Genomic DNA, 13,873 nt, shown 5'->3' with positions numbered 1-13,873 from the left:
GCTAAATGTTACATTTGTTAGCTACTTTATGTGGTGTGGGTAGTGGTAACCTACTTTCCTTCCTGAGGTAATTTTTTGTTTCTACTTTTTTGTAAGCCTTCTGTCCAATTTCCATAAAGCTAAACTGTAATGAGCCATAGGCTTTACAGTTGCAGTTTCTCAATATGTATTGAAAAGCTATTTTATGGATTCTTAATGTCTTTAAGTCTTCAATTATTTTTATTTTTCTAGTTTAGGATATACATTTGATGTTTTTATAATATATGCTTAACTGATAAGATTATGATGGGAAGCCCTCTATCAATGTACATGTATAGAAATACTTTCCTAAAAATGTACTGTTTGTAAGTTGGACATTTCACTTTATTGGTAATCACCCATTGTATTCAAGCTTTAACAGAATGTAATAGAAACATACATACGGTTTATTGGAAGTCACTAATTATTTTGTGTATAGAAACTAAAGATCTTTTTGAGCTTTAGGCTGGTTAGGAAGAGGATGAAACAGATGGGACAAGGTTAGCTTAAAATAATCATTTAAATTAATGTTTTTGGTGTAGCAAGAGTTGAATTCACTGTAAAATCTTGCTCTTCACCAAAAGATCTTACTCTTAATATAATGAAAAAGACAATGATCTTATGTTTGCTTTATTATGAAGCAGATCATGGTAGAGGCTTCCTCAGAACGTCAAGATTTGTTTGAATAAGGTTTTCTGAAAGGATTTTTGTATTTTAGTGAACTTTTAACTCATTTGAAATGGCTCTAGAAAAAAAGAGGGTTTAAATTATATATGAGAACATGAGAACTCCACATCTCTTCCACCCATTTTTTAAATGATTTGGAGAATTCTAGGACAAAATTGCAAATGTGATGGTGTACATAGCATTTTCCTACCATCAGTTCTTATCAGTTTTGCTGGTGCTAGTGGGAACGTATCAGAAATTGAAAGGAATAGAGGCCCTTGTTTTGAAGTCGTGTATTATTTGGGAATCAAATATGGTCCTTCACTTCCTGGACCATTAGTGATATGACAGGCAGCACACTGCCTCCAAAGTAAGGTTGCACATTATGCTAGCAGTATTATATGGGTGACTGAAGAAAGGGTCTTGTTTAACTCCACTCTAGAAGTAGTAACATTCAGATCTCTTCAGCCAGGAAGACCACACCGAAACATTCTTTTTAAATGTGAGAAGTTGGAGGAAACTAAGAGGTAAACAAACTATGAAAGAGAGATTAGTAGAAATAGGGTTGAGTTTGTTAGAATCAATAAATACATGAAATCCAAGGGGTAGGTAAAAATGAAGTGGCTAATTTGTATATGCTTTTTCAGTTAGTAGTGAAATTGGTGCCTTAGAAAGCATAAAGTCCTGTCCCCCTAACTTTAGATCTATTGGAAAAATTTAACCCCTGAAAATGTATTCTGTTAGTGTACTACTTTTGTGCTAAGTTGACTGACAGGACTTCTAGTGACATATTGCACCTGATGGTTAGAATAATTAATACTTCTATGACAGGTTTCAGAATGGTAGCCGTGTTAGTCTGTATCAGCAAAAAAAACCAAAAACAAAAACGAGCAGTACTTGTGGCACCTTAGTCTAACAAATTTATTTGGGCATAAGCTTTAGTGGTCTAAAACCCACTTCATCGGATGCATGCAGTGGAAAATACAGTAGGGAGATATAATATACACAGAGAACATGAAAAAATGGGTGTCACCATACCAACTGTAACAAGACCAATCAATTAAGGTGGGCTATTATCAGCAGGAGGGGAAAAAAAAACTTTTGTAGTGATAATCAGAATGGCTCATTTCAAACAGTTGACAAGAAGGTGTGAATAACAGTGTGTGTATGGGGGGGAAATTAGCATGGGGAAATAGTTTTTAGTTTGTGTAATGACCCATCCATTCCCGGTCTTTATTCAAGCCTAATTTAATGGTGTCCAGTTTGCAAATTAATTCAAATTCTGCAGTTTCTCATTGGAGTCTGTTTTTGAAGGGTTTGGTTTTTTTTGTTGGAGATTTGAGACTTTTAGGTCTAAAGAAAAGGAGTACTAGTGGCACCTTAGAGATTAACCAATAGGTCTGAAATTGAGTGACCAGAGAGGTTGAAGTGTTCTCCAACTGGTTTTTGAATGTTATAATTCTTGACAAATGATTTGTGTGCATTTATTCTTTTGCATAGAGATTGTCTGGTTTGGCCAATGTACATGGGAGAGGGGCATTGTTGGCACATGATGGCATACATCACATTGGTAGATGTGCAGGTGAATGAGCCTCTTATGGTGTGGCTGATGTGATTAGGTCCTGTGATGGTGTCCTTTGAATAGATATGTGGACAGAGTTGGCAACGGGCTTTGTTGCAAGGATAGGTTCCTGGGTTAGTGTTTTTGGTGTGTGGTTGCTGGTGAGTATTCAACTGTTTGAAATGAGCCCTCCTGATTATCACTACAAAAGTTTTTTTTTTTTTTTCCTGCTGATAATAGCCCACTTTAATTGATTGGTCTCATTACAGTTGGTATGGCAACACCCATTTTTTCATGTTCTCTGTGTGTATATATATCTTCCTACTGTATTTTCCACTACATGCATCCGATGAAGTGGGTTTTAGCCCACGAAAGCTTATGCCCAAATACATTGGTTATTCTCTAAGATGCCACAAGTACTCCTCATTTTTTTTGTTGATGCTTCGGCTGTGTGAAACACTTGTAAACATTGCTTCTGAAAAGTCAGCTGACAGATCAAGTTTTCTCTAAAATATTTTCCTTATTGTAAGAGTCTTAAAATGAACGAAATTATAGCTTGTAGGGGAATTGAGGGTATCTTTGAGACTAAGTAGATTTGTTGTAAACTTTCAGTTTCAGTTCATTGTGTTGTATTTTGAAACTGCAAAACTATTGAAGCACCAGAAGATTAGATCAAGCAGGATTCAAGCTCTTCTGTATTCAAAACAATGAAAAGCTAATAAGAGAATCTGGCAACTAATTCACTGTGCAATTTTTTTGTAATACAAGAAACTCATTACAATGCTCATGAAAAATTCTTGGCCACCCAAAGTAGTTTATGTAATTATCTTTTATTGGCCCAACTTATGTTGGTGGAAGGTACAAGCTTTTGAGAGATCTTCTTCAGGACTGGGGAAGGAAGCAGAGTGTCTGAGCTAAATACAAATTGGGGCAGATTGACTGACTCCTAAGGGATAACACACAGTAGGTGGTCACTTGAAGTGGGTAACTGAGTGATAGATTGTTATGCATCAGGGGTTAAAATTGGGAAATTAAAGGTAGCAGGAGGTGTGGGGGGTCACAGATTGTTGTAATGAGCCATAAAACCAATGTCCCCTTTGAGTCAGTGGTTTTTGGTGCCTAGCAGTTATGAATGTATGTTCCCAGGATCACCTTTTGAAGGTGTTGTGCAAGTTTCCTTGGAGGATGAGTATAGAAAGATCAGATATAAAGTGATTGCTTTGTGAAAAGTATTCTCCAGTGGGTGATATGGTGTTTTTGTGTGTTATCATTTTCCTGTGTGAATTCATTTGTCGGGACATTTAATGCACTTGATGAGGTATACCACAAGTTGTGATAAGCATATGTAGGACCCATGAATCTTGAAAGGTGTGTTGTGGCAGGGTATTGATCATTTTAGTAGTGGAGATGTGTTTGCAGATTTTTTTCATCTGTTGTTCTGGCAGGGTCTGGTGCCACTTGGAGTTGGTGGTGTGGTCTGTGGGAAGCTTGTATCTGATGATGACCTTGGTGAGGGTGGTTTGAAGGCCAGTAGAGGGGGTTTGGGAAAGATTTCTTTCAGGATGTAATTCCCATCAAATATGGATTGTAATTGTTTGATTCCCCCATATGGGTTCCAGTGTGAGGTGATAGTGACTATTGGGGTGTGCTGTCGATGCGTTTTTCTTTTCTGTATTGAAGTAGGCTTTTCGAGGGTATTTCCATGGCCCATTCCATGATGCAATCTACTTCCCTGGTGAAGAAAAATTTGTTAGTCTCTAAGGTGCCACAAGTACTCCTTTTCTTTTCTCTGGTGGAGTGTCCTGGTTTAGTGAAGGTGGCTTTAAGAGTGTTCAGATGTGTATCCTGGACTTTCTCTTCAGAGCAAATACTGAGATATAAGAGTGCATGTCTGTAGATAAAAGTTTTTGGTATGTCCTGGGGTGGCGGTAAATGTGGTGATTGGTGGGTTCTTGATATGGTTGTTAGTAGGGTTCCATTGTTTAAGCTAATTGTGATGTCCAAGAAATTGATACTGGTGTGGCAGTGTTCTAGATAGTTTGATGGAAGGGTGGTAATAGTTGAAGTTGTGATAGAAATCTATGAAAGAGCTTAGGTCTTCTGTCAAGAGGATGAAAACAACATTGATGCAGGTGTATTGCTGCTTTCGTGGTACATTTTTCCAGAACTTCTTTTCTAATTCTTGTATAATTATCAGCTGCTTGAGAGTCTCAGTAGTATATTAGTGTTCAAACGAACATATTCTGCCATTCTCTACAAGCACAGTATTGTTTACTCCATTTTATTCTCTGTTGATCAGTCTGTTAGTCTCAAAGTCACCTTTGACAAAGTTTTTTACAAAAACGTGAGGCTAACACAAAGTATTATACTTGCAAGGTATCATTCTCTCCATATGACTGATTCAGTCTGTATTGTCACTACTTCAGCAAATTGATGAATGGATACACGAAGATTTGTAACGAGTCACGTAACTAAGCTGAACTTGTGTTAGTGGTCAGAACAATCCCCTTTCAAAGAGCTGGTTGTGACCTTTCCTTCTGGACATCGAGCTTAATGTGGTGACATACACACAGACTTCTTATAGCAACACTTTTTGGTGTTCCCTTAGAAAGCAAAGGCCTACACTTGATACCTGCACTCTGTAAAGTTGCATTGGCTGCCTATTTAGGGAGTATGCTTCAAACTTTTACTCCGATAGTTCTTACTTGAACAAAGACTTAAAATTGGGCTCCGTACCCAAAGAAATTTCTACTTTTCTTGGGATCATTAAGTTTGGGCTAGCTGATTACACTGTATAGTTGAGTGTATGGCTAGGAGTGGTCTGTCAATTTTGAATGCTTACTCCCTAGATGTCTGCCAAAGCTCATTGGTTGCATCTTTCAAGGCAAGGCTAAAGGCTTGTGTATTTTGTAGGCTTTATTATGGTGTAGTAGGTTAGGATTTGGCCAGATTAGATATCTAGCTATTTATTTTGGTGCACTAGCTAGTGTTGTTTGTTTTTTGTGCAGTGTTGAGATGCTTTTTGCTTTCAAGTGTTTTAAAAATGAATGATAAACATTTCAAGACCACACTGTGGCTGGTCTTGCTCAGGGGCATAGTGGACACTGTGGTACAATGGTCCTTTCGTCCTTCCTTCCACACTTTTTAAACTTCCTTGCAGGGGCAAGACATGCTTAGGGTAGGTACCCAAAAGGGAGTGATATAAGGATAGGACTATGACCCCTGTATATTCACCATTGGATATGTTTACAAAGGGGATCCCAAGGGTAGCAGACCCCTATTCTACAGTATTCTTTCCTATCTTCCTCAGCGGACTTCTAGTCAAGTCAGTCAGAATTCCTTCTGGGATTAACATCTTTTCACCACCCCAAAAAGAGCTAGTGTCACAATCTGCCCTTTAACAGGAAGAATTTATTCCGTCTGTCACCTCTATAGTCATGTGGCAATAGTCTAACCAAAAGAATCTAAACTGTAAGACACTTGAACTAGAACTTTGTTACATAGATGTATTAAATGCCACAAGCCACAAATACTTGAATAACTGCAACTAGTTGCATAGTCAGTAATACTGGTTATGAATTTCAAAATCTTACTGGTGTTTTCGGATGTGTTTAAGTATAGTATTCTATCTGTAGCTTCCCAGCCAGTAAATCAGAAGTTGTATGTTAAGTTAGATCAAAAAAAGTCTTTATTTCGCTATCACTGACCATACAATTCCTATAGTTTTCCTGTTGAAAAACATTGGTGGGGAAAATTTCCAACCAGCTCTAATATGCTAAAAGTTGTAAAGCTAGAGGCTGCACACATTATTGCTTCTGTAGGACAAGCTCATTGCCTGTGCAGGCTTAACTTGTTCCTTTTGTACATTTGCAATAACATTGTCTTCATGAAATTATTAAACTTTCTTTCTTGCCTCATTCAGTGCACAAAACAAATGGTGGTCGCTTACTGAGCAGTTATTCAGTATTCTCCTTTTTCACATTGTTCAATGGGTGGACCCGTGCCTTATTTACTGCATGCTATTCAAACCCTACTCTGAAGATGGAATTATTAATTTCCTCAGGGTTTTTTCTGTGGTGCTCATCACTTTGGTATCTGTTTCACAAATAGCAATGAATTAATTTTGTAACAGCCCTGTGAATTGAGGGGGTATTCTTATCCCCATTTTACAAATGGGGAACTGAAGCACAGAGATTAAGGTAAAAAATTATACACTAACATTGCTCAATTTGAGACACCTAAGACCTGATTTTTTTTCAGTCTACTTAGCATAATAAAGAACTTCATATATTCAAAACACAACTCTCCAGACTTCAGTTGCAGCTATGAACATTTAACACTTCTCCAAATGAGATCCAGGATCTTGAGTCACATAGCCAAAAAGGAGGAGCGCATAGTTAATGGCCACCTGTGAAATGTTTGCTTTAAGTGACTTGCCCAACATAACACAGGAACTCTGTGGCAGAGGCAGGGAGGAAAGCCAATTCTCAGGGCAGCATTCAACCTCTAATTATGACACTATCCTTCTTCTTCATAATCCTCTGCCTCATTCAATATACACCTTCCAACTTTTGCAGCAAATGAAGTGAGAGTCTGTGTTGGGGTGTCTACCACACACAAGGCTTGACTAGGTAAAAAGGGCCAATTAACCTTGTGACAGGCTGCACCTGGAGGAGAGTTAGGGCTGATATGGCTGATGGAACCCAAGTGCAGAGGAGCTGGGACAGTCCTAAAGAGAGGAAGATGGTGATAAGAGAGAGCTGTAAGAAGGATCTCTGCAGTCACTCCCCAGAGAAGAGGGGAGCTGGCTAGAGACAAGGAGGAGGTCTAGGAGGAGAGTAAGCCCTGGGATCCTGATTTGGATTATAGACTCTGGCAAGAACCCGGGGCGGGGCGGGGGACAAAATAGGCACAGGGAGATGGGAATGCTCCAGTGGTAACCTAAGGGTAGGCCAGAAGATAAGGAAAAGTAGGAAGGAGACCAGGAAAACAACAACAGAGTCTGGGATTTCATATGTCATGGTTGCTAGTGATAGGGTCTCTGAGCTGGAACCCAGAGTGTGCCAGACAGACTTCAAAATCCTGGAAAGCAAAAATTATTGTGGCATGGCCAGAGGGCTAAGCTACAAAGAGGGGAGTGTCTCCCTGAGGATTTGGGTGCAGAAACACTAGTCCGTTGCCTCACAAACAGCCGTGAAACTCATGGAGGGGTTTGAGTCCCTAACAAAGTGTGTGTGTGTGAGAGAGAGAGAGAGAGAGAGAGACAGCATATGTATGTATTTATATAAAAGCCACGAGGAGGTGTCCCAGAAGTAAGTGGTGAACTTTGTGATAGGATCCTATAGACAAGTCTTCACTATATACACCTGATTCATCCCCAGAGCAGGTCCATCCTGTGCACTGAATGAGGCAAGGGGCCCATGGAAAAAATTTTATGTGGTCATGTAATTAAATATTTATCATTATGCATACACAAAAGGGCTTTGAATTAAGGCTGTACAGTCTTAATTGTGGCATTTAAGTTTTGAGTGTTTGATTTTGCAGACTTGATAAAGTTCTTTAAATGTGTACGTATGTCTGTCTGTATAATGTGTATATAACTTGACGTGTGAAGGAAAATATGTTGAACTATACCTTTTCCAGATTCAAAGTGTATCTCTGTTTTTATATTTGGATGGCATAAAAGCTAGTTTCAGGAAAGTTATATTCAGACTAACAAGCAATAGTGTTCAATTGCGAGTCCATTTTCACTACCTTCGGCTTTTATACTTCCATCCATCACCACATTATGAGTGCACTACCTCAGAGTAATCTCAGTCTTCCTGTCAAGTTTCCCTGTTTAAAAAGTACAATATTTGTACTCCAGTACTAAAAAATTTTGTTCCCTTTTAGGATCGAAATAGAATGTATGACAGTCTGAATATGCACTCATTGGAAAACTCTCTTATTGACATCATGAGAGCAGAGCACGATCCGCTTAAAGGTATGTGACTATGCTAACTAAAGAAAATGTCACCCATTCTTTGTTAATTTAGAACTCTGATTCATTGCTTCTTCAACCCGTAGCAAGCACTGTTTCAAATATATATTATAATCTATATTATATGCTAAATATATTTATGGTTGCATAACATTTGTAATATTGGTGTGTCTATAGTTTTTACTAGAAATAAAGTAGTTTACTTCAAAAACCTTGCTGACTCAAAAAGTCATTCTTCAGGTGTAACATATTTCTGCCTTCAAGCATTTACAGTGTTGGTATATCCGTGTTGGTCCCAAAATATTAGTAAGACAAGATGGATGAGGGTAATATCTTTTATTGGACCAACTTTTATTGGAGAAAGACAAGCTTTCAAGCTTACAAAGAGCTCTTCTTAAAGTCTGGAAAAGGTACTCAGAGTATCACAGATTACAAGGTAGAACAGATAAGGAGTTAACACATGTTGCAAAAGGCCATTCAAGGTGAAGTGGGAAATTAACACCTTTACCTCGCCCACCTTCTCTCTCTTGGTATGTTTAGAAATTTTTTGTCCTTTTGAAGATAATTCCAAATTGAGTGAAATGTGAAGACACGTTCTTGGCTACTGGTACTAGTGCAGTGGTTCCCAAACTGGGGTTCATGAAATGTTACAGGGAGTTCTGGGGGGGGGAATTCCCTGATGGCAGACAGAGCTGTCCCTGGGGATCCTGGGCAGCACGGGGCCAGCAGACCCCTGGACTTCCAAGAGCTAAGCAGATCAAAGCAAGCATATCTATCACACTGAAGAGATTTAAACTTCCAGACTCCTTATAAGAAATGGAAAAGGAGGTGGATATTTTTTACTGATTTTAAAATTAAATAGGCAGCTAGTATTGTTTATAAATTTATTATGAAGAACAAGTTTAAGTTTAGTTGTAACGTGCATTGTTTGCCTGGACTGCTCAAGACCTGAGTGGTTGCGTAGGAGGAACTCTTTGAGTTGGCTTCTTAAATACCTTCATGCTGTTTCACATCTGATACTCCTTGATGAAACATAGGAGCCTTGTCTTATAACTGGCTTATTCAAAGTGATACAAGCTATGAAAGTGAGATCTTGGAAGAGTGTGGCCATTTTCATAATGTAATAAAAATACTGTAATGATTAATAATAAATAGTGTGTGATAAGCATGTCACAGAAACAAATTTTATATTTGCAAGATCATTGCTTTTATAATTTATACTCAGGTAAAGGAGAAAATCCCTAGAAATATTCATTTTTAGGAGGGGGTTCGCAAGACTTGACATTTTAGTGAAAGAGGTTCACAGGTTGTTAAAGTTTGGAAACCACTGTACTAGTGCATACATAAATTATTCTTAATCGAAAGTTAAAATTCCTCAGACTTGTAAGAAATAAGAACTCTAGTTGCATACTGTAGATAATATAAAAGTATTTGAACTGTACTGTAATTATAGCTTAACTACATGTTTGTTTTTAACACAAATAACTCAATTCTGTCCTGTAAACTTTTATTTCCAAAACAGGTGAGATATGTACTAGTTGTACAAGTAACCTGTTTCTTTGAGGTTAAAAGTGCAGCTAGTTCATTTCTGAACTTTTGGAAAGTGGTTTCCTCTCCTCAGGTGTGCTTAATTGAAATCATGGGGCTACAGCAGTGACCTTATAGTTAACGTTTATGGACTTCCATTTTAATTCCTGTTTTCATTGTGTAATGATTTAAAAATTAAGCACCAAAGAATTTTAACAGTCTTAATCTAAGCCCAAAGGACTTTAAAAATAAGTTTTGAATAAATCCAAGCCATCTGAGTTGTGCAAATGGAATGTTGTTTCTTTTTTTATGCTATGTTTAAACTATTTGTCTTCCAATTTAGACTGGTTTAAAGACTTCAAACTTGCTATGCCTTTAGTACTCATTACAAAACAAGTGCCTTTTCTCATTCAAAGAAATTAGGTTCAGAACTAGGTATGGTTAGAAGTAATTACTGTTCATGTATGGTAGTCTGTGCTCATCCACTCATTTTCTACCCCCAGAAATTCCTAACGATTATTTATCTTACGTTAACACGGAGGCCTCAGTTTTGATAAGGCTCAATTGTGCTAGGTACCGTACAAACGCATATTAAGAGATAGTTCCTGCCCAAAAGACCGTAGACAGTGCCTATCTTTAGGCAACCACAAATTGCCACATTTCTACTTTTTAGGTGACAAATCCTCTGTTTTTCAATAAATCACGTTGCATCTTAGCTACCTGTTACGTTGGAAGTTTTCAAAACCTACCTAGAAGTCTAGTCTACATTAAAAAAATTATTTCAGTTTCAATCAAAATAACTTAATTGTTCAAACTCCAGCTGGGGATGTGCACTTTGGAAGTGCTGCTGCAGTATAACAACCCTCAGTTTGCCCCACATCTACACTGTCATGGTACTGTGCTGCACTGATTGTGTCATGTCGCCCTCTGGGTGCATATCCCAGAATTCCCCAAATGTCCGACATATTATATGCTGGGCAATTTTCAGTCTTGATTCTGAGATACGTTGAGGGAGCCCGGGGGAATTGGGTCCAATTTGAATGGGAATAAGTTTTTAAACCTACCATGATGTTCATTTTTTCCAGGATGTAAAACTGGGTTTTATTTATTCTACCTAGCCATATCTTAAAGCAAACCCATAACTTTTTGGAATAATCGTCATCAAATTTGCATCTTCACTAAGACTAAAGACAAAATTTTAAAACCAGTTTGCTTAAAGTTAACACTTCGAATTTAAGAACTTCTGAAAACCTGATGAATTCAATGGGAGGTGTAGACATTCTGTGCTTCTAAAAATTAGGTCAGCGGAGGCCTAAATATAGATGTAGGTCTTTAAATCTCTGATCCTAAAGTTTTGGCCTACACATTGCTATATATATAATGGCGTTTTCATAATATGGCTGCTGATGTTCGTAAGTGTACTAAAGCTGATTAATACCTGAGCATGCTTTCTGAAAGTCAAATATAAAGTTGGATTAAAAGGAAAAGCTTTTATTTGAGAGGCAGAGAATAATCCACACTGACCAACTGAACTTCAATTGAGTAGTTGAGTACATCTGTTTGAAGTAAATATTTTGATCAAGATACTGCCTCTCTTTGGGAAATATATTACTTGTTCAAAGTGAAAGGGATAAATTATTAACATAGAGCGTTCTTCAATTATATTCGTTGAGAGTAAATGGGAGAAAAAGTGACATCCACTAGAATAGCTTAAAACCTGTCTTCCATCCCCTTTACTTGTTGCAGTCTCTGTGTCATTCCTTTGATTTTTGGCAGGATGCAAGAAGCTACAAAACCTTAGTTTTTGTTAGTTCAGGCCCTACTACAGTGTCTTGGTAGCCAAAGTCTCTCTGAAAGTCTTGCCCATCACAATATTTCTCAAGTTAACTGACAAACCCGGCTTGTTTATTTGTAGAATGTGCCTGCTTAATAAAATCTCTTGGTAAATAGTATGGTTTGTTATAACAAGAATGTTTGTTTTTATAGCAAGTTTTTTCAATTGTAAATTTAAACAAAACAATGCATCTTTTATGTAGTACTGCAGTGGTAAAATGAAAGTCCTTGGAATTTTAAGCACGTGTTTCAGATTTAGCTGCTTACAGTGTCTGGAGTATGACTAAGCATCTTGTTTTCGATTAGTGGAATGCAGAACAAACTTTGTATGTACTAGTTTACAGCATTTGTCTTTATATTTTATATTTGAAAATCCATTTGTTAGAAAATGAGGATTTCACTGTTTTTGCTCTTGTTAATTTACAGAACTATGGATTTTATCTAATCTACTTTCTACTGTAAGATAAATTCATATATGTTCTAAGAACTAGCATATGTTTATAAATATGCAGTTCTAGACTTTATTTACTCTAAATTTAATCTGTGTAAAGTCTCTGACCAAAGAAAGATGTAATTCTTATGTAAATCTAAGTCTTTGAAAATTGGATGTTAAACTTTGTAAATTTTTATAACGGTCTTAATTCTATAGAAAAATAAGATTGTAACATTTAACATCTGGATTGATCTTTTATCCATATTGCTTTCTCACCAGGGCATTTCAGAACAAATTATTAGTAAATAGCATTTAAGTTAGAGACTCGACTTTTTTAAGATCAGTAGAATCCGAGCTGAAGACAGTGCGGTCATACACCAAAATTATAAAGCTATTTCTTACTGATTCTTCTATTAACATGTGACTCAAATTGTTTTGAGGAGCACTAGAGAACCTGAGAGAAAAGCTAAGCTGAAGTACCTGAACATTGGTCCCCATGCTGCCTCTTTTAGAAATGGTCTTTTGTGGGGGGGTTTGTTGGGTTCCCCCCCCCCCCAACTGCTTCTTGCTAGTGCCAAAAACACACAGAGAAGACTTAGTTTATAGGTATTGCAACAGCAGGCGATTCAGTGTACTTACACTAGACTAGCTCATGTTGATAGGCAATTGGGGAAGTAACTATGCTTCTCATGGAAGTGCATTAGAACTGAGAAGCTAGTGGCTTATGGTGTTGCTTTGGGGTTTATTTTTATTTTTGTTGAAGAGCCTGAATTGTCTCCACTGTGGATAGGCTGGAGTCTTTTTTTTTTTTTTCCCTTTGTGTGTTTAACGTGTTCTGTGTTGAAAGGAAGCAATATTAGTCTTGAGGCCTGATTCACCACTACTTGCTTTCTTGTAGCCACTTACACCTGTGCAAAATATTACCAAATCAGAAGTAGCCACTCATTTACATAAGTGGTAATATTTTACACCCATTTTGTAAGGTAGTTGTAAACAGGCATTACACATTTTTCTCTATGCTCCTCTGTAAGGGGAAAACAAACTTGGGGAAATCGTTAGGAATATTACAATAGTAGATTATTGTAATAGACACTAGGAGATAGTGAGGAAAAGAAAATTACAATATAGGTTTATCTATGGAAAAAAGAGTTTGATATAACTGGAAGCTTCTCTGTATCTAAATTTCTTATTTGTAGTTTCCATTTCTAGCATCTTACTTAGGAGTCTCAACACACCAGAAGAGCTTGCTTTTGAAAGCCACTAGCTGGACCATGCTCACTGGAATGGAGGAGTTGAGGGTGGGCGGCGGGGAGGACTGCAGATTTGTAACTGTTTACAGATTTATTTATTTTTTCCACCATAACGGAAATGAAATGCAAAAAAATTTAACATTAGTGCAACAATAAGGTTGCCAATTCAAATATTAATGTCTCTACTGAAAGTTAATGTTGCTGTAGTAACATTAGCAGTGTTGTGTTGCACATTTTCTATTTCATAAAATACACAAAATGCACAACATACCACCAAATTATGTTGTTGAGTAGTCGTAAGGAGATATCAACTTTAAAATTGCACTTTTACCTGCATATTTTTTTTTCATATTGTCACTGAAAGACTTGAAAAAATATTTTTTCACGTCATATATTTGACAGCACTTTGTGTGAAGTTGGGTTCACGGTTTCCCTACCTCTCGTTTATGTGAATCTTTCGTGTATCATTCGGGTAAAGATAAACTTTTGAAAATAGCAATATATGGTTGAAAGAACAACAAAAGTTAATAGAGAGACTTGGGAAAATGTAGTACTTGAATCTTCTCTTAGCCTTTTCTAATTGACTGATTTCAGATTGACAGTGT

General features: G+C 37.2%; 1 protein-coding gene across 5 annotated transcripts in view; it reads left to right on the top strand.

Moving 5' to 3' along the window:
- CPEB2 (cytoplasmic polyadenylation element binding protein 2) overlaps positions 1-13,873 on the top strand; it is an 85,426-nt gene that overhangs the window by 10,795 nt on the left and 60,758 nt on the right. For all 5 annotated transcript variants that reach the window (XM_048848803.2, XM_048848800.2, XM_048848802.2 and 2 more), the window contains exon 3: positions 8,138-8,228. In XM_048848803.2, the coding sequence (XP_048704760.2) occupies positions 8,138-8,228 (91 nt within the window). The remainder of the gene's footprint in view (positions 1-8,137; positions 8,229-13,873) is intronic.

This window comes from Caretta caretta, chromosome 4, assembly GCF_965140235.1.
Source record: "Caretta caretta isolate rCarCar2 chromosome 4, rCarCar1.hap1, whole genome shotgun sequence".
In the NCBI taxonomy this organism is placed as follows: domain Eukaryota; kingdom Metazoa; phylum Chordata; order Testudines; family Cheloniidae; genus Caretta; species Caretta caretta.
This window is presented reverse-complemented; position numbering and strand designations above follow the sequence as displayed.